Here is a 22,003-nt window from a genome sequence, read left to right on the forward strand (position 1 = left end):
AAATAAGATATGTCTGTTATTTGTAAAAAAGTTACTTTTATTATGGATACTTTATAGGTTTAATTTCTATCGTCAGAATATAGGGTCATTATTGTTGTTAACATAATGTTATAGGAATTTAATAAACGAGAATAAAATTACAATATAAGAGGTTCCGAGACCCACGTACACATTATATGTGGCAGATAAATATTTTTATTTCAAATATGAAGTAAAGACATCTACAAACTTAAGGAAAAAATACAAACTGTATCACATTTTTTGTTGTTAAATAAACAATTATTCTTAATTTCAGCAAAATTACAGCCTTTATTAAGTAAAAATCATGATTATCGTTCTTAATAATTTCTCATGGAAAATCTAATTAGCGTAATGTGTATAAATTTCAAATTTCAATTTGAATAATTGTTAATATATCAAAATACCAAAAATATAAATAATTAAAGTAAAACAATTAAAGTATAGGACGGTACAGTCAAAATTCCAGTTTATAAAACAAACAAAGATTTAAATTACATTGAATATCCAAAATCAAAAAATATTTTATTCGTAAGCTTTTACAAGCACTTTTGAATCATCATTTTACAAATTATATTAAGTGAAGTATATAGTTCACCACCGGTTCGGAATGTAGATTCTACGTAGAAGAACCAACATGAAATTCAGTTCTCTTATTCAAAATTTAAAGTACAAAGTTATGTTACTTAAAAACAATTATATTATAATATATCCTCCTGAAAGACAACAAGTCACGCACCACGCTTTCTTATCATCTAGATTATCTTGTATAGAATATTTTTAATAATTTTTGTATTAATGTACCTATATGTATATTTTTTACAAATGATTTGAATTTATAAATCGGCAATGATAAAAATACCCGCGTACCAGGTAAGATTGTAAAAAAAGTCATTTCATACCAGACAATCTAATAATATATCTTCAATTTATTCATGCCTTCAATTTATTTCTTACTGCTTGGTTTTAATTTATATCTAGTGACATTTTATACAAGCCTCTCTGCTGTCTTGCAGAATGTGACTGACATATTCAAATGCATTTTTATAAGCCATTACTACAGCACAAAAGATGAGGATGAAATTAACCAGCTTTATAAGATATTCTACCGCGCTACTTAATCCTGTCGCCTTTCATCAGTGATAAGGTTTACTGCTGCCAGCTGTCACGATAGCTGAAAGACATGCAAAACATGAACGCTGTTGCATAATTTTACTAGGAAATATCGTGATTTTTTTTCTGTGAGTAATAACTACATATATTAACGGTTTAATAACTGTAATTTTATAGTTTTATTTTATCAAAGCAGGTCATTCTTTACATAATAATTGAATTTCGGTTCGAATTAAGAAAAAAATATTAAGAAATCTATTGTTTTAAAAACTGAGGAGTCCTATTATTTACCAATTAAATTATACGAGTTTTTATCAATAGATAGTGCTTGACATTAAATATATATGAGGGTGTGCTATTGGAATATAAAACAAAAATTTATTTTTAAAAGTTTATTTTTCAATCGTGTGCATTCTGTAAACACTTTACGTCAAGCTTTCTTTTAGATTAAATGAGGGTAAGCGATTGGCCTAGCGTAAGCCAGGGGAGATGCACCAGCGTACGAAGTGTAAGTAATGGCAGGGGATGCGGCTTGGAAATCAAATCTAGAGGTGTGTGAGTAGGAAGCGGGGGCAGCGTAAGCTAGACCTGCAGACCGCTTCTTAATGAAGTGGGTGTTGTAGGCAAGAGGAGCGCTGGAGATCAGAGGGGTTGACACGTATGGGCCGGCTGCTGCGTAAGGGTATGTGAAGTAAGGAGTCGCAGCGGCATAAGGAGTAGACGCCACATATGTAGAGGGAGCAATAAAAGAAGGAGACCTCTTCTTGATCAGGTGGGCGCCACCAGCGTAGAAAGGCGATGAGTAGGTCGTCGCGAGATGTCCAGCAGTGGTGTAAGTGGTTGCCAGAGGAGCAGCTGCGGCGTAGGTTGTAGTCAAAGGAGCGGCCGCGGCATAAGTAGGGGCCAAATGGGCAGCGGCGTATGTGGTGGCGAAAGGAGTAGACGCAATGTACGCTGAGGGCGCGATGTAGCTCAGAGCAGATCGTTTCTTGATGAGATGAGAGTAGCTCAATGGTGTGGAGTAAGCCAAAGGTGCCGACGAGTAGTAGGGCGACGAGTAGAACAGGTTGTTGGGATAGCTTGAGACGACAGTCGTTGCTGGTGCCACTATGTTAGCCGAATATCCCAAAGGCGATAGAATGGAACTAGGTTCGGCCGTAGCCGCAGCCAGGAAAGCGCACAATACTGCTAACTTGAACATCTTGATCTGTATTATTCCAATGCTTGGATAGAGACGAACTGATAACTGGACAAATTGAGTATCGTATTTATATAAAACAATCAAGAGCTAAGGGCGACTTAATCTCGAATTGGAACCGGTATAGAAAGGCCGTTGACGAATCAGGAAACTGATATTTCATCTTGACAAGGTCACCAAACGCCCGCGCTAAGCATCCATTAATACTAGTGTCGAAAGATAACATGGGGATAATTGTTTCTGTAGTTGCATCGATAGATAGATCCTTTAGTTACTAAACATTTTCTAAGATGGTATTATATAAATATATCATTTACGATATTCGAAATAGAATACTATTGTTTGTATGAAATATATGTTATAAAACTATTTAAAAATAGGTTAAATACTGAGTTGGACTGGTGTTTTTTTAAGGAATCGACATTAGTAATAGTTATATATATTCAGTTTAGGAGTCTCACATTAATCTTTATCTTGAAAGTGCTTAATAATATAATGTTGTGAGTATTAATTGTTTGAATGGCTTATTAAAATAATATAAATTAGATACAACAATGGCACGGACAGCACGTCTTTAGTGATATAATAAAAAAAATGATTTAGTTGTGACTATTACTTGAGGCTTGCGACACATTAGTGTGATGTTTTTTGTATTATTATCGACTTTTTTTTCACCATAGGATTTCCGCGAGTATTACCTACCGAGGGTGCGTCTGCGCTAAGTTCTCGTCGACGCACGTTGGACTGTCTGGGACCGTCAACGGCACCCCGTCGAGGTGGATCGTTACGTGTACCGAGACCACCGCAGCCTCCGGAAAAGCCTACCATGGCGTTCTGCAAAAGGCGTTTATCGTGGCCGGAGGTCGACAATTCAGTTAATTCAGGGTGAGATTTGTTCATTATATCTTTATTTTATAGGTTAAGAACAAATGGTACTGGCACTGTACGAATTATAAACCACTTTTTACTCCTTATAAATAGGTAGGTGGACTGGCAAATGGGTCACTGGCAGTAGTAATTGGTCGTCACTACCAGTAGACATTGTCACAATAAGAACTTGCCATTTCTTACATCGTCGAAATAATATGTTATATCCCTTGTCCCTGTATTACACAAGCTCACTCGCAAAAATCCTCCATCGAGATATTCCTTATAATTTAAGTATAATATGTAACTAAGATAGTGATATATTTTAAAAATATACTTTTGTTTCATTTTGTATCCGTTAAAAATTATTAATAAGTGTAACCAACAACGGTATCGAGAAGCAAATAAATAATGATTATATGAAAAAAAAAATGTCTTACGAGTTTCGTGTGTATCGAACTTTCTTAAGCTTCTTAGAGCATTTGTTAATAAAATATTTAACAAAGTTAATCGCCATATGTGAGAAGAAATATTTTTACACTAGCTGTGCCCGCGACTTCGCGTGCGTTTGAATTAAAAAAAGTTATTGTTGTGGGCTAAGTTACTCCTTATTAAATCAGCTATCTGTCCAGTGAAAGTCCCGTCAAAATCGGTTCAGACGTTCCAGAGATTAGCTGAAACAAACAGACAGACAGACAAAAATTGAAAAAAATGTTATTTTGGTATATGTACCGTGTATGTACATAAGCATTTAATAAAAAGCGGTTATTTTAATATTACAAACAGACACTCCAATTGTATTATATGTATAGATAAAATTAATGTCATAGCTCGTTTTTAGAATTTTGAGTATTGGTTCGAAGATTTTTTGCAAATATATAATAAATAATTTGATGCACAAAAAAATTATATCTGCCTTGCATATAGTTGCGGATTTACCTATACTGTAATTGGGAGACAGTAAAATCTACCGGAAAACCATCCATGTTCCAGAGGGTACATAACTCTACAGAGGGGACAAATTTGAAAAGTAAGGCTCTTCAAGTAATCTGTACTATACTGTATATGAATTCAATGTTTAGCCGGTGGTGGGGCAAGATCAAAATTTTTTGTAAAGCCCTCTGGTAGTGCAATAGACACCACCGCGAGGCTGTAGGTGTTGGCCTACGTCAACCGCACCTTACACCGCCTTTGTGTTTAGCAATTACGTTAAACAAAGCCACGGACACTTTATCTGAGGAGATTAATTAAAAAAGACATTATTAAATAAATATCCCAAAATTTAATTCAATATAATAAATAGTGGAATAGTTTTCATAATATACCTATATATTTTTAAGGATTTGTTTCGTTTTATCAAAATTTTACATAAAAATATACTATTATAATACTAATTTAAAAACAAACTTACAGCAATATACAAATTATAAAAACTACACGACTTTCTATATTATTGTTGAAGCTCTTTGAATAGCGAGATCTTTGAGTTAGCTCGTCAGCTTGTCGACTACAGGTAGTGGGCAACAATCTCATAGAAGTTTTTATTTTGTAGTACCAGAATTATACAGGAAAAGTGTACGAAGTTTCGAGAGTTACATTGGTACAGCCTTACTGAAAAAAATACGAAACCAATATGCACAAAAAATATGACAAAAGACGCAATGTATTCTGTAGAACGTTTTAATGTATAATAGTATTATATAAATAGTTCGATGTTTCATCTGCTTTTTAATTTATTCTAATGATGTGTAACACGTGAATTTTATATTCCTTCAGCTAACAGCTATTGGACCATAACAAATTGTTCGAATAAGTATCCAATATTAAAAGAAATTTATAAATTTATTTTAAATTACAGTATTCGTATTGTCAATTGTTTTCCAAAAGTAATGGATTCAATACTGACAATAAAGCCAATGTTTAATTTTGGTAATGGCACCCGATAAACAAAGCCTCGTAATAAGGAGCAGGCGGTCTCCCGTTTCTAGATGAATCAATTTGTCGGTAGGGATTCGTTAGACCTGTATTGTATTCATTTAATTTTATTTAATTAAATATCTTATAAAACGTATATACTAGCGACCTTTTCCGGCTTCGCACGGGTGCAAATTATTAATAAAGAAAATGTAAAGTGCGGTTGATAAGAAAATATTAAGTAGACATATTCATTTACTTTATGACATTTATTAATTTATTATTGTATATGCGTACGTATTAATCGTAATTTTATTGAGTATTATTATTATTATTATTTTATTCTTATTTAATTTAAATACTAAGAACAACAGTTTATTATTTAAGCCAGTTTGAAACAAACATCACAACAAACGATTTTATTTGTTTGCATTGAATTTGGAATCTATGAACCAGTCGATTCATATAGTGGAAGCGTCAATCATAATTTCTATTAAACTGACCTGTTCATCTGAAGAAAGATAAATAATTAATCGTAGAAAATGACTTCGCAAATAATGTATAGTTTTTTACAAATATGTAATAGATAAAATGATTATTATGTCTTAATCATAAAACTATTTTTAAATAATAAATAAATATTGGACAACATCACATATATTATTCCGATCCCAATTTAGCTAAAGCACTTGTGTTATGGAAAATCAGAAGTAACGACGGTACCACAAACACCCAGACCTATTACAACTTAGAAAGCTAATGAACTTTTTCTAGTCGAAGTACTTGGCCGGGAATCGAACTAGGGACCTCGGAGTGGCATGCTCATGAAAACCGGTGTACATACTACACGACCACGGAGGTCGTCAAATTTTTATCTATTACTTTCCTTAAAAGAAAGATACGTCATGCTATTGCAGACTTTTTCATAGGTTTTTTAATATTTTATTATAATGTTTTGATATATCTCCTAAGGTTAAGTCTGCATTAAAGAATGTAACATTAAGATTTATGGATATAACGCCGTCATAGCTCAGTCATTTTGAGCAACGTATTTAAAAATTTTATATAGAGAGACCTTTCTAGTTTATCACTTTTTCTATTAAAGAAAACCAAATTCCGTTGAATGGTATAAAGGTTATCGCAGTTACCGCAATTAGTTAGCAGATAAAGGCATAAAGTGACATTATTTTATACTTTTTCTAGATTTTCTAATTAGTCTTTTGTTGATACATCAATACAATCTTAACTGCCACTTTGGTCTAGTGGATAGATTACTATATGTGTATCTATGTATTTTTTTTTTATAGTTTTAGATATAAGTACGTATACTTGTTATGTTTTGTCAATTATTAATACCTTCATGGTTTTCTGTTTGACCTAAAGGTTGATTGGCAGTGAATGCCTTCAGGCATTAAGTCCGCCTTTTGTCCCATTTACTTTGTGGTGGTCAATAAAGTATTTAAATAAATAAATAGATATAAGGTCGCCGATCCCGAGGTACTGAATCAGGCCCTAGGTCGGGCCGATAAAAAGTTATTATGGTTTTGTGTCGAAATATTTTCAGTAAAAGTCTGGAAGTTGAGATTGTGCAAAAATGTCGGATGCATGAGAGGCATCGGAAAGCACGTAAGGCTGAGGGCCTGCGCCTGAAATCTTTCATTTTACATTTGCTGTCCCAACGGATTAAGAGATTCAGAGAGTAGAGGGTGAGTCGGTGCTTGTGAACACACTTGTGCACTACAATATAAGCTGCGTAATTGTTTCTCCCTTGAGATTGCTGTCGTAGCCGATATCGTTCAGGGCGACATCACAATCTCAAATATGTATAAATTAATCCGTAATTTTTTAGTATCCGTTACATTTTTAATAGAAATACTTTATTGATATAAAGATAAAAGAAACGTTTAAAATAAAACAAATTTAAACCTATCGTTTAGTGACGTTAGCAAATCCTATTGTAATTAAAACTTTGTAAGTTAAAAAAATGTGGCCGTCGTCGACCGGCAAATGAGTTTCGATGGTTATTAAAATAATTAAAGTAAGAGTTCGAGGCTATTATTATTTCTAGTGTAATAAGTTTAAAAAATTAGAAAAAGAATAAATAATAACATAGTTGTGAAACTAAAAGAAATGATTTTCATAATAAAAGCCTAATTAGACAGCATACGAGCCACGCACACGATATAGTACAGAACGGAGATGGGTGTTAGCAGAGGAAGGGCATGCCGTTTGTCGTCACGGTATACGAGTCGGTCTAAGCCCCAATAGACGTTTCACATAAAACACAAAACTAGAATAATGTCTTAAATTTAATTAAAGCGAGTTATAATTTTCTACAAAGTAAAACATTTTGAATTAAACGAGAGCATTCGCAAGTTCCAATACGAATTAGTATTTGCTGTACAGGAATTATGTCCCCCGTTCACTGACAGCACACTTCATAATTGCTTCATATCCCTAACGGGAGCAATTAAGGAGGCTGCTACGAACCCATATCCTACTCATGAGAAACTCAATTACTCCACCTTAATACAGTTTATTTATTTATTCAGGTAGCCAGTAATGCAATATGTTAGCCGTTTACGAACATTATAGAGTTATAACCTTGTTTTAGTTTGACAACGTTACCAAGATAGGTTGTGCCATAATTAAATGATACTCTGATTTGATTTGTGTATGTATAAAGTTTACAATTTTTTATGCACTTTTAAAGAAAAAAAAATGATATCAAAATAATTTTAACATTATACTTAAACATAAGGTGAAAACTGAGAAAAAATACCCGTGAATTCTTACAAATCCTTATTATGCTTCCTTCCTTTTGATTTTTCTTACGGTACCACAATCTATTGGCGATGGTGACACATAACATCATGTGGCCCATTTTCCCGTCCAACTACATATTAGATAAAAAATTATTCCTGAATCGTTGGTTCAAATAAATAAAGGAACTCGTTAGCTTTTTAATATAATTATAGATTGGATAAAGGAAATATCGTCAGTAGGTATTTAATAACTGTATATAAAACAAAAGCGATGTGTGGAAATAGGGAAGAGGGGGAGGAAATAAGTGCAAGGACGTGCAACAGGTCGCTCCATGACCTACTTAGTATTCATATGTTTTACATAACAATGATATTATTGATGCGTCCGGGAGCCGTTGCGTTATCTCTTTTGATATGCAATTTAGAATATTTCGAATATATGTATCTCTACAATATTATAAGGCCACACTGTTTCAACCGGGTTTCATTTCAAACAAACTATACTACGACTTTTTAAAATGCTTATACTATTCCCTAATGTTAAGCGCCTCTAACTTACATTAACTAACTAGCTCTATAAGTTTAGGCGACATCCAAAAAATTCGTTAGAAATTATCTTTAAGTAAAACAATATGATGTACGTTGATTGTTTTCAGTGATTATATTTTTTTTTTTTTTCTAAATATATAAAGGTTAGGTTTTTTTTTCTCAGACGTGTCTCTATAGTAGTCTTTGGTTGCTTCAAATTAAATTAAATCGATCTGCAACTTTCCTTGTTGCCTTTTACTTTAATTCTGTTTGAATACCTGTCTAATTGAGCTGTTGAACAATATTCCTATATAAACTGGTAACATGAAATGTTTTCAAAACCAAGTGATAGTATGTGTTTGTATACGAACAAATAAACTCCCCAGCTTCATAATACTAGTATATATTTATACTCTGAAATCATATCAACGCTCATTTCGCTTTGTATTGAAACGCGTTGATACGAACGTTTTTAATGACTTGCCGAATAATATTAACAAAAAATAATATGAACTTTAAACTTATCTACAACTTTGGGATGTTTTTATAAATTATAAGATAGCGTTGTTAAATAAGTATCTAATGAAAAAGTAAAACAGAACCAGCTCTTCAGAAATTTTGGAGTAACTTTGAATTTTTTTTGTATGTAGATGATGTCATTAATGTTCAATTTATAGCTAAAATAATTACAATAAAAATATTATTTATTGTAAACAACAATGTTTTATTAACAAAAATATCTAAGATACATTAATATGTAGCTTAGCGATCATGCCACCCATTAGGGTGGCATGATCGCTATGGAGTGATCTCTTCTCTTTCAAACAATCCTTAGGGAACTATTTGAAACAAGACAATATAAATTGAAATTTAAGAATAAAATATAATAATATTATTAAAACTTTTTACGTTTGACATAAACTTCAATTAAGTGTTAATTTAGCGATTAATATGTATTAAGTATTATTGTGGCCTATTTACCATAAAAAGGAGCCTTATACTCTTATTAGAATTCTTAAGACTAACAGAATTTCAAGTTTCTGGTCTCACCCTGATCATCCTGGGACGAAAGTTGTTATGTTTCTTCTTGTGTCTGTAATTATATAAACTCACGTCGCTAATGGTACACCATTCCTGATTACGACTTAACTTTGTACATTACAGAACCTATAGACTGAAATTACTAAACATAAGTAATCGTGTAAGAACAATTTTTTTTTTTAATAATAATTGTAACTGTATTGTGACAATCAGAAAACTTTATAACATACAAACTGATTTTATTTATAAAGACTATTGGATATTAAAACCACATTGATCCATTGGCTTATAAGGCCGCAGCAGATCCCTAGGTTTGGGTTTATTTGGGTTCAAACTTCAAGTTAGGCCTTAAGTTATTGGGTTATTTTTCTGTTCGCCAATTCGGAAGCTGGATAGATCCTGCGACTTTTTACATCGCTAGGCGGCGTAAACCATTGCGCCATGAATACTTAACTCATATATAACTGTTTTTACATTTATCTAGTATCTATTTAATATTTTGTGTTTTTAAATAGAAGGAAATAAAAATGAATATTAGTGTCTTTACTAGGCTGAGTGTAGTGCACAAAAAATTTTCCTTGAAATTGAAATTTACGAAATTAAGTCTAAAGTTTCTCATATGTTAAAGACTGTGATATCGATAAATTATGACGCGTTGTATGATGTTTTTATTTAAATACATTTAAATATATACATTATTTGTATGCAAAAAATATGGATATTCAATGTTAAATAAAAATAAAAACAACAATATCAGGAAAGGTAAATCTACATTTATCCGCTCGCTTACGGCAACGAAGAGCTTTCTGGCACTCGATATAGTGAAGAAAAAAATTAATCAACATGGATGAAATGAGAGCTCAAGAAGATTATCGATTCGCAATTTAATCATCATTTAGTACATACACCTGTTCTTAATTTTCTTTTTCTCAAAATAAGATAGAGGGAGTGCGTGGGTGTCGATCAAACTGATTAAACCGAGTTAAGCTGTTAGTGTGTGTTTATGAGCGGAGCTCCTTAATATTTAAAAGGTTATCTTTGTGTGTGTATATTGATCACCAATGTATAAAAATACTCGGAACAAAAATATTGATAGTCTATGAACTTACAAATATCTTGTTCAAATCTTTATATCAATAATCTACCTTACGACTCTAAATATAAGTTACATCCCTTAATTTTTCCATAATTTTCGTTAATGTTGTTATTTTTCTATAATTTCTAATAACTTATTCCAAATCAGCTATGTCTAACTAAACCTTGAGTACTATATTACCAATGAGCGGTTGTTTACGCACCAGAACCCGATTAATGTACATTATGTTCTTTGTAAAGTCTACAATAAACTCATCAAAACCTCAAGATCATTGAAACTGAAAAGGTACACGGTTGAACAGATACCCAAAATCACGTCAATACATTGTACCTAACCTACGCCCAAGTTGAAATGCTACCCTCATTTGAATTATGACATAGTCCACCAGAAATATTTTCATTCACATTTTTTTTTTAATAAATATGTTTTCTCATATATGCCTAAGAAATCGAGTTTCTATTTTTAGTACGTATCATTACAATTTCTATTTGCCTGTAGGTAGATGTACGCTCCCAATTACGGGTCGCTAATATTGAGAGCGCAACGATATTATCTACTTCGCTATTTGGACATTTACCTTGACTGAATAGGTATATTCATTCTAGGATACGTTTTACAATATATAATTACAAATACTTGTTTTAAAACAAAAGTTCAATAATATTATTACCCAACAGTAATCTCTTTGGTGTACCAATAGGTAGGTACTGCTTGTTTATTTAAACATAACTTGTTTTTTGACATTAAACCGATAATTTAATAGTATCAAATTGAATACTTACATCAAAATATATAATAATATATATATTTTGATGTAAGTAATGATTTGAATAATAATATTAAATCGTATAGTTTTATCAACGTTCGGTTTAAAAAAGTTTTTAATTTTATTTTTGTAAGCATAACAGTAGAGTGGAATATAAACAACAGAATTAATTATGTGTGAAGGACAGGCGAGATATATTTATATATATTTGAACATCCATCATGCGCGTCACAGCGATAGGGCTGCTCGTCAACTCGGTACTGTGTCCACAGATAACGCAGAATCGACCGCCATTATCCACGATTGAATGCACAGTTTAAAAATGTTATTTTTAACTTTAACCTGTTGCTGTAATTTTTTTTTTTTACATATGATTTTGCAATGTGTAATAAAAGCGTGGAAGAATAATATTGTGGTCAAATTTAAATATACTCGTATATATTGATACTTAACATAACATTTATGTACCATTTTTAAGGTTTTTATCATTGGATTTATATCGGAAATGTAATTATTGTGTTTGCTTATTACTTCATAACCTCTCGATACTTACTCGCATATAAAATACAATACGTACGTGTGTTATTACGTTATTACTTAAGTAAATATTGGATATATACTACTTAATTATAAATATTTGTTTTCTTTTCTTCGTTTTTAACATATTAAAATAATATAGTCTGTCTTATTTTCGAAAGTCCTAATTTTTTTTTTAAATTGCGGATAAAGACCTTAATGTCTACATAAAATAAATCTTATTAATTTCCTCATCAAAAAACAGCGAGAAAGTTTAAACCTTTTCAGAAATATCATATCACTTCCTCAGTTAAAGTCTCGTCACGTCTTTGTTGCAAATAAAGGAATTACAAGATCTGTAGCTTTAGTTTAGTAATTTTAATTTGACCCTTATTTGATTACGATTACTTAAAATACCATCTGAGTTGTGGTTATAAATTAATATGCTATAATTATACGGTTATAGACTATATATTAACATACTTTATATACTTAGTATTGTTGTGTTCCGGTTTGAATTGGGTTCTAAGGAATGTTTAATATTTCTTACAGCTACATTTTCAATGAGCGGTGGTGGCCACTTACATCAGGTGGCTCATTCGCCCGTCCGCCTAAATAAATTTAAAAAAAAAACACAATTTCTTCTAAATATAAATCGTTTCTGAAAGATCAATGACGTTATTTTGGAAATTTATGTTTTTTATTATTGAAAAATATTTTTTATGTTTTTACTTCAATTCTTATAGCTTCGGATCACATTATCATAAACCTTAACCTAAGTAAATGTTTATACGTTCGTGTTATTAAATGGTTTCATTGACAAATAAAATAAAGTAAAGCCTATAAATGTCCCACTGTTGGGGTTGCCTCCTCTTCCTAAGTTAATTCCGCCACGCTGCATACACATGTGGCAGAATTCTTTGAAATTACAGCTCTTCACCGCCAAGCACGAGATGAATTAATATAATAAATTAAACACATGAGCCGGGCTTGCCCAAAATGATCGGTTAAGATGGACATGCTCTCTCTATTGTGTCAACATACCTATCAGTGAAATATAGCATTTTATTTTCTTAAAACTTTCATAAATATTACTAAACTGAAATATTGGATCGTACAATTACAGTTTTAAAAGTTTTCAAAAAAAATATAAAACGCAATTAGAATCCGATATATCATTGGCAATAAAGTTAGCTTAAAAGAAAATTTTCCGCATTTAGTTTAAATTGCTTTTGATGCTAAAATATATTTATTTTATACGAAAGTGTTTAACATAATAACTAGGTACGTTTTATCTTTTATTGCAGCGAACATTCATATAACGATGTTATTGATCTTTCTAGCCGATAGCGGTTGGATTAAGGCCACTAATATTAAAACGTATACGATAAACGAGAACAGGGAAAATATTAACGAATACATTGAAAAATAAATATTATAAAAAAAAAAACATCTATGTTATAAAAATAAACTTATATAATAGCTCCAAAAATTGAGTTTTAAATTGTTTACACTAATAATAGAAACCATAACATGACATTTACGGTGTATTCCCTTCCATCCCCACTAAATGACAGTCATGAATACATTCTGTTGATCATTACGCACCGACGATCGGGGACATTCTACGTTGCCACATTATCGGTCCTTATAAGAAGTTATACCCTTATTTCTACGTCAATGTTCTCTCACTGTAATAAATACACCTTATTGTTCGGAATTTATCGAAGTGGACACAGACTAAAATAAACAACATGTTTTTACCTTAATACGGAACACCGAACGTTGACATATAAGCTGTGTAAAAAGAGCAATATTTTTAATGTGAGCAAGTATAGAGTTGTAAAAAATACAAGAGTTTAAACATTTTAATGTGTTCATTATGATTTTACTTTATCCTAATATTTCCTTATTTAATTTTATTACTTATCAGATTTAAATTTCGTTGTGTGATACTTCATAAATTTAATTAATTAATTGACTTAATTGGATAAGGTTGTGGTTCGAATATATGGTATTTATAGACATACTAATTAGTACCGTTTCGTACTACCAGTGTAAGCTGCTTTTCCTAGAAATTATATATATCATGTTACGTTGCAATCTAATACACAGAACTCGTTCTAAAATTTGTTGAAATAGTGCACACATGCTATGGTAAATTTTATTTATTAAAGCAATGTCTACTACATTATATAATAACACATATTTCTTTTCACTAAATAACACATATTTCTTTTCACATATTCCTCACATATTCTATCGACAAACAGCAGTGAGTGAGCCAGTGTATATTTAGGCACAAGAGACATGGTGTCGTAGTTCCCAAGGCTCGCCTAACATTAACGACGTAAGGGATGGTTGAGGTCGATCGATGGTGGTGACCATCATTGCGGTCGCCCATTTTTTAGTTTGCTTACCGATTTTAATATAAATGTAATAATAAAACTAATGTATTTTTACTATTGTGCGTAGAGTTCAAGACACCGATGGATCTTATTTCGAGAGCTTCACAGCTCTCTCGTGGCGTCAAGAAAACAGGCGCTTAGCAGCTTTGCGACTAGCTGAAGCGAGGGCTGAAAGACCACCGCCGGCTCCTCATGACCTCGGCCTGCCGAGTGTGTCAGCGCAGCTGTCACATAAAGAACACGAACATTTGTATACAGAGGTAATGCTCTCTTAATAATTACAAAAAAATATCTAACATGAGTATATAGTTTTTATATATCCCACAGCTACGCCTTTGCGTTACCTTTATTATAGGTTTATTTCCCTACGCTACTAAAAACGTTGGAGCTTGCACGTGGCGAAATTTTATCGGACAGATACAGGTAACAGCCAAGGCACATAGTGGAAATAAATTAATTGTAAAAAACCTTTTGTAGGTTAGGAATACCTTCCTATCTAGTCAATTCTGCATATAGAATCAGGTCATGCTTATTTTAAAAACGGATTTTTATTGGAACTGAGCCTACGTGTAAATTTTAACTCGGATTAGAGTAAATGTTCAAATTCAGTTTGCAATGACATAAACAAACTAACAAACAAACATTTCAAGTTAAATAATAGCTTGTAAAAATATGTATTTATGGAATTTACAGTAATTAAATGCATATTTTATGATTCGCTTTGTTGATGGTTCCGTCTGAATAGACTTTGGGTTAACGATTATGGAAATAAAGGTTTTTGTGTATCTTATGAGAACCCTTCTATTTCCAAGATAAATACCTTTTTACCAGCATGTAAGCTCACGTTTTACCCAGTTTCCATAACATGTAAAATGCAAAGACACGCCTCTAAAAAGTTTTGTTACATGTACGTGTAAAATTAACAGAAAAATATGAGGAGACTTATCTCTCTGACTTAAAAGAAGACTAAAGTTATAGTTGAATATGTAACGGTTTTCGAAGATTTTAATACATAGTATTATGATATAAATAGCTTCGCCTCCCAGTTACTCTCCCTTTTGAATTAAGAATTTAAATTAAATGTTTTGTAGATATTTATTTGTTCATAAGTATTAATCGTATTCATGATTATAACTTTAGTAAAACGGTCACTGTCCGTTTGGTACAAAAAGGTACTTGATGGTAGGGCTATGTGCAAGCCCGTCTGGATAGGTACCACTCACTCATCAGGTATTCTGCCGCCAAACAGCAGTACTTAGTATTTTTATGTTCCGGTTAAAAGGGTGAGTGAGCCAGTGTAACCACAGGCACGAGGGATATAACATCTTAGTTCCCAAGATTAGTGGCGTATTAGCGATGTAAATTAATTAAAATTAATTAAATACATAAAAACAATCACTAGTCTGGCTTGTACTTTACTTTGTAAACAGTATCTTAAGTTTATGTGTTATGTGTAGTATGAATTATATTGTTCGACTACATGAACAAAATTTTTCGTTATAAAAATAACAATTTTCATTATTTACACTATAACGTCTATATTTATTAATAGCTACTGAAATCTTTACAATAATAAGCTTAATAATCATCCACCATTCCTTGTTCAAACTTTTTTATTGTAAAATTATATTATGATTCAATAAATGGCGAATTAAATACATCTAAGCGAAGCTACGAGTTCTCAACAGGCATAAAACACGCAAAGTTTTCCTACTTGTACGCATTATTTCACGTCAACCCTTTCTCAATGCGAGGTCCATCTTGAATACCTACATACTTTGTCTTGGAAATGGTTTCTTTTGTTTGTTTTTGAAATGTATTTTTTATCTACATTGAAAAACAAACAAAATCAAATCACGTTATTTAAAAAAAAAAAATAATGAATGGTGGTTTTGTAAATGTCGTTACTTTACAATTATTTTATACTTATCTACATTTAAAAAAAAAACCATGTTTTTTTTTGTATAAAGATAACTTCGTAAATTTTACTAGTTTTTAAGTATATAAAATAAAATAAATCTCTGGTTATATATTTTGTCAAGATTTCCTAGCTCGTATATGTTATGTGAATTCTTAGCGGGATAATAATTTTTCGAATCCAGTAACTCTGAATATTTTCATAAATTTCGTCGTGGAGAAAAGCACCGTAACGTAATATGCATATGTAGTATCCCCATAATATGTTAGTGAAGTAAAATATTTCATGCATTCAGAATTTACTCAGTAATAAAAACATATTACTAAAATGAATTATTCTATTGTATCACACGAACCAACAATATTGAAACGATCTGTCGACTATAATTTTGCTATCTAGATATTATTATGAATTTCAAAAGCAGCTAATGATATCAATAGAAGCGTATAATTCCACATGACATTAAATACTATTCATACGTACCAATAGTACTAGGAACATAAGCTAGTTAGAAATGAATATGAAAACACTAAAATTTATTAAGCTGAGAATAACATTTTTCAAGCTACTGCTATGAAAAATTGAGATCATAAAATTTGTCATTGTGTCAGCTATCAGCTATGCTTTCTACATATCAGCGCCTTTGGACGCTAAGCTTCCATATTTTCAAAAAAATTATCGTTTGTAAAAAAATATAATTCCGGTGAGTTCTTTTGTCAGTCCCACTCCAGGTTTCAGTCATTTTTACGAAAACAGTAGATTTCAAAAATGTATGTAGCGTAAAATTTCAAACTTATTTTCATTGCAAACTGTATCTGTCATATAAATATGAAGTGCTTGCTGTAGTTTTGTCTTAACTACAGCAAACTATTAACTCGAATCTTAACCCAGTCCGTTGTGATATAAATAAATATGGTAAATACATCAATACAAAGTAGTATAAATTATAAAAAAAAATATTAACAAAAAGTATGCGTGTGCATATACTTGTGCACTATAATATGACCTGCATAGTTGGCTGACCTCCTTCGAGATTTTCCGTCGTGGCCGAAATCGATCATAACGACATCATCATAAGGCCTGTAGTGGCAATTCACCATCAGGTGGCCCATTTGCCTGCCCACTTACCTAAATTACAAAAATCAAATATAGTAAATAGGCGAAAGAAATCTTAACCGATGATTGCGAGCAAACCCAGGCATGCACCACTGAATTCAGGCGCTTAATTTATGTTTGTAATTCATCTCGTGCTCTGCGAAACCTGCATGGGTCTAATTGCAATGAAATTCATATGTGTATCCACTAATTACATTTATAGAGTGTAATTGTACTTTTGGAAAAAAAAAAACAAAACTGATTATAAAAATAAGGTTATTTTTAATATTTAAAGTATGAGTAGTATGTATGGGACAAATAAGCTGCCTTACTCTTAATATTATATATAGCTAGAGTTTTAGCTTTTAGATAAGTTTAGCTCTTAGTAGAGTGTAAACTTTAGACGACGATTGTAAATTAGAACTAAGTAAGTTGCAATGTATTGCAAACCACCATCATCGGCCTGTATTTGTCTTCTTCTCATACGTTTATTTAATATAATGTAATATACCTAAATATGCTCCAAACAATTTTACTTAATACGAGACCTTTGCTTAGCAGTGAAACATTTACGAGCACTAGCTCGTGATAGCAGTCATACCACAGTTATTATTTGTTAATTATAAACTTTTGATAGTTTTGGTAACATTAATATATTTTATCTTTAATTATATTTCATAGGTATTATACTGCATCGAAAATGCAGTAGGTGCACCAGCACCAGACGGACAATTTGCATCATATAAAGAAGAGGTGATCGAGTATGCACGGAGAGCGTTTAAGATAACGCCCGAAATACATGCGCGTGCTCTACGTGCCGCAGGCAGTGAGAGACCCCCAACTGTTGTATTGGGCTGCGCTGTCATTGAAGCTGATGGACTCGAAGCTAAAGATGCTAATGGTACGTACACACATTTGAAACCTTTGTAACATTAACAATATTGAAATTAGAAGGCAGTGGATCAATTAGAACACTTGAATTGAACGTTACAGCCAAGGTGATCACATGATATGCAGGTTCGATGGACTAGGTACATATATGCAGGTTGTCTCACACGTAAAATAGCAGTTGTCGTTCGTGTATTTGTTTAAATAAGCTTAAACTATTATGTGCTTTATAATTAAAGAACTTTCTTGATCAACTTTGTGCTTACCTGAAACTATTGAAAATTAAAAGATATTTGAATAAGTCATTACATTTAAGATATAACATCAAAAGCACGGAATAAATATAAATGACATGGAATATAATTGTAAAATTGGAAGAGACAAAAATCGCGTCTCTCAATTTAATTTAACTGTTGACAGCAAACCAATTTCTTCATATCAGTATGTATCTAAAGTTGTTGAAAAACATTTGATTGACATTTCAATTTCGACGACGTAATCACTTAAATTCTCTCCCACTATCGTCAAATAGGTAATTTAAAGATTTTAAAGAATATTAGTTTTGCATTTATTTGCATGAATGTATAAATATAAAATAAATTATATAATCCGTGCGTATAAAGGAAACGACCGATAGTCAGACAGTCAATTATTATTGATGTTACTGCACTTACTTTATTTAATAACATATTTTATCAAACAACTCTTACCGACCTTTTACCTGACCATATATATCGTAATAAGGTTTTTAATTTTCAAATTATGTAACATATCAAAACCGATAATAACTATGGATCAAATATCAAAATAATATTATAACCAAATAATTGTTCATTTTGCGAAATAAAATTTGCTCAACAATATAAATTTTCAAGTACAACTTAGGACTATTCAGATGCTTCTAAATGATATTTTGGGACTTATCAAAGACATTTAATTGCGTGCAACATGAAACGCTGATCATAAACGACATTAATACGGCATTTGAGAAATCACAGTCAATCTTCTTAACAATTGAATTCAGAGGGTTGGTGTAAGTGGAAAAGGATCTCTAAAGACTAAAATGTAATTAAAAATAAAAAGACACTTATAAAAATATATGACCATATTAATGACGTTCTCTCATAAAAACATAAAAGATTTATTCGGAAATTGGGACGTACATACTATTAACAAAAGGAACGAGCATAAACTTTTACGATGATTACACACATTTGGAATGAACCGATCGCCTCCAGGCGATCAAATAAAAAATTCAATGTTATTTTATTGGAAAAAAAAAATTATTCAGAAAGAAATATTTTGACTTTGACTTTGACCTAGGCGTGCTTCTCCCGAGTTTCATTTAAGCCAAGAAAAAATATATTCTTTAATTTCATAAAAAATTCACAAATATTTATATAAATGAAATCAGAAGGATATTATATTTTCTAAATTCTGTAATAAATCGAGTATCATAATAACAAATCAGTCAGATGAATGTACGTATTTTTCTTAAAAGTTTGCTGGAGCACTAGTGCGAGCAATGGAGTTATATAAATTTCAAAACAAAATTAACCCTTCGTTGATGTTATGACTAAAATTTTCTGCTATTTTTTAAACAGATGTCGATTTTGTCGTAACTTCAATTTTTACTCATATAATTTATGTACTGTACAATATCGCTCAACTTTTTTTGTTCTTAAGAACAAGTTCGAAATATTTATTGTTTAAAGGTTTTATATTATATTGATAATTCATTAAAAGTTTATGAATTACACGTTTGTATTAATATTTATGTAAATTAGAAATTACCTCAGTCATTTTAATTTAGATTGAACCAATATTATATTTTTAATATTTGTTTAATTTCATTTGTAAATTTAATGTCAACTATATATATACTATTTCCTTCTTGATATTTTAATATTTTAAACAAGAACAGTAACAATACCAATAAGTATTTTATGACAATTCAACTATTAAAACAAATATTTTGTTTTAATTTTTATAACTTACCTTACATATTATATCGTTACATATGTTTGTGAGGTCATTTGAAACATACATTTGAAAGAACTTGTCAGTTATAAAGTGTCTTTAACAGTAAATATCTTCGGATGAAAGGTTTGGGCGAACCCGTATTGAATTACGGAACAAGGGCGATACCTCGCTTGGAGATGATACGTAAACGTCCGACAAGCTTTTGTGCTGAGATTGTATCTGAGGACGACAACATGACAGTAGAATAGATATAGTTACGAAAACCCCTAGTAGGTACATTATTCTATGCCTTTGGCATATTTTGAATGTGAAACAAAACCTATAAAATGTCGTAAAACTTGCTTACTTAAATACAAAAAAAAAACAGATCTAATTAGTCTAGTAAAGATCTTCACGTGTTTATATTACTTAGTTTGTAATTTTCTCCTTTCAACATACTCGCTATACTTATCATATTATTTTTGTTTATAATATATTATTTGCTATTTGTAATCGTTATTGGCAAATCATCAAATAGAGGAGAAAAGTTTATGTGCCCTTCGCGCAACGCGACGTGACGCTGCATTGCCCATATCGATTAAGTAAACAAAAGTCCAACAGGGAATCAATCTAAAGGGAAACGCAATTTTACCATTGTACACAATATAAAAATACAATTTTCCAAGCGGTTATAACGTATACAAAGAATTTTTTAAACTGTTTGTTAAAATTAAACATAACGTTAGAGTCACAATAAATAACTGACATAAAATTTTTCTTTAAATTTAAATGGAAACAAAAGGGCACCCTATCCAAACCCTTAACAAACAAATGAGCCAGAAGTCGAGCAGATTAATAGTAGCCATTAAAAGTAGGTTAAAATCTACTTCCTGGATCTGTTCCGTGTGTAAAATGAAAGTATAGAATGATTCAAATCCAACATTTGTTTATTTTTAATTTTTATTAGATTAGTAATATTATATATTATGTTGATTATATATAATATGTGCAACGAATATTTAATCCTATAATATAAATATAAAAATAATAAACGGTAAAATTGATCTAAAATTGACTCAATCGTGAAGCGTAACTCTTTCTAAGAGTCAAAAATGGTATTCAGTTTCAAAGTGCGATGGTGATTTTGTTTCTTTAATTTAATAAAATAAATCTTAAGTATTATTGTACATGTCCAAGAGAGCAATCCATTATAACGGTACTCAACGATGTACATCGTTAGTGTGGACAATAATGCACTAGGTCACATAAGACCCTTCTGCTGAGACGTTCTATGCCGTACCCAGAATTATATGATATACCTCGCTTTAGTGATTAATTTAATCAAAGGGAATTAATTATTTGACTACTAAGAGGTATAGTATATTCTCTTCCTCTATTCTCTTTATTAATCTCTCTCTCTCTCCTGTGCATTTATTATTCCCATCTGATGGTGGGGTCTGCCTTCCTATTCTCTTTATTAATGCAAATCCAATTTCGAGTTATATTAATATTTTCCGAGTATTAATTTTAATAATAGTAATTGTCTCAATTACTATTAATACTGTAGTATTATCGTCTGATAAATTTGATGATTTTATTTAAGTTACTCTAAGTCGAATGCCTTGTTTTTTTAACTGTATTTTACCTACGTCTCTAGTATGAACTCCCTGTTCTTATTTATTGCCATGCATATCTTAAGAGTCCGTCTCAATACATTATATCGATGTTAAAACTTTAAAAATAGTTATGTTGCTATCTGTTTTATTATCGATATTAAGTCAAGAGTCTCATTTAACAATTCACTATATAGGTTGTAGTTAATAAAGAGATCTGTGGCATATACCTTATCTAATATAATATAAGCATAAACTGAACAAATCAATGAATATATATATTTTTTAAAACAGTAT

At 31.2% G+C, this 22,003-nt stretch overlaps 2 protein-coding genes across 2 annotated transcripts in view; one reads left to right on the forward strand and one right to left on the reverse strand.

Moving 5' to 3' along the window:
• Positions 1-22,003, forward strand: part of LOC125069176 (BAI1-associated protein 3) — an 80,336-nt gene that overhangs the window by 8,630 nt on the left and 49,703 nt on the right. Inside the window, exons 2-4 of the mRNA XM_047678575.1 lie at positions 3,010-3,214; positions 14,298-14,490; positions 17,925-18,144. Coding sequence (XP_047534531.1) covers positions 3,010-3,214; positions 14,298-14,490; positions 17,925-18,144 — 618 coding nt within the window. The remainder of the gene's footprint in view (positions 1-3,009; positions 3,215-14,297; positions 14,491-17,924; positions 18,145-22,003) is intronic.
• On the reverse strand, positions 1,509-13,810 carry LOC125069177 (cuticle protein 38-like). The gene is made up of 3 exons (XM_047678577.1): positions 13,805-13,810; positions 6,776-6,780; positions 1,509-2,338 (listed from the first exon to the last, which is right to left on the reverse strand). Exon 3 carries the CDS (start codon positions 2,330-2,332, stop codon positions 1,574-1,576), a length of 759 nt encoding a protein of 252 aa, XP_047534533.1. The 5' UTR covers positions 2,333-2,338; positions 6,776-6,780; positions 13,805-13,810; the 3' UTR covers positions 1,509-1,573.

Source organism: Vanessa atalanta, chromosome 15, assembly GCF_905147765.1.
Source record: "Vanessa atalanta chromosome 15, ilVanAtal1.2, whole genome shotgun sequence".
Lineage (NCBI taxonomy): Eukaryota > Metazoa > Arthropoda > Insecta > Lepidoptera > Nymphalidae > Vanessa > Vanessa atalanta.

What these genes read in the sequence shown, in the direction of transcription:
- LOC125069177 (XM_047678577.1), bottom strand. Translation starts at nt 2,332, where the DNA reads ATGTTCAAGTTAGCAGTATTGTGCGCTTTCCTGGCTGCGGCTACGGCC.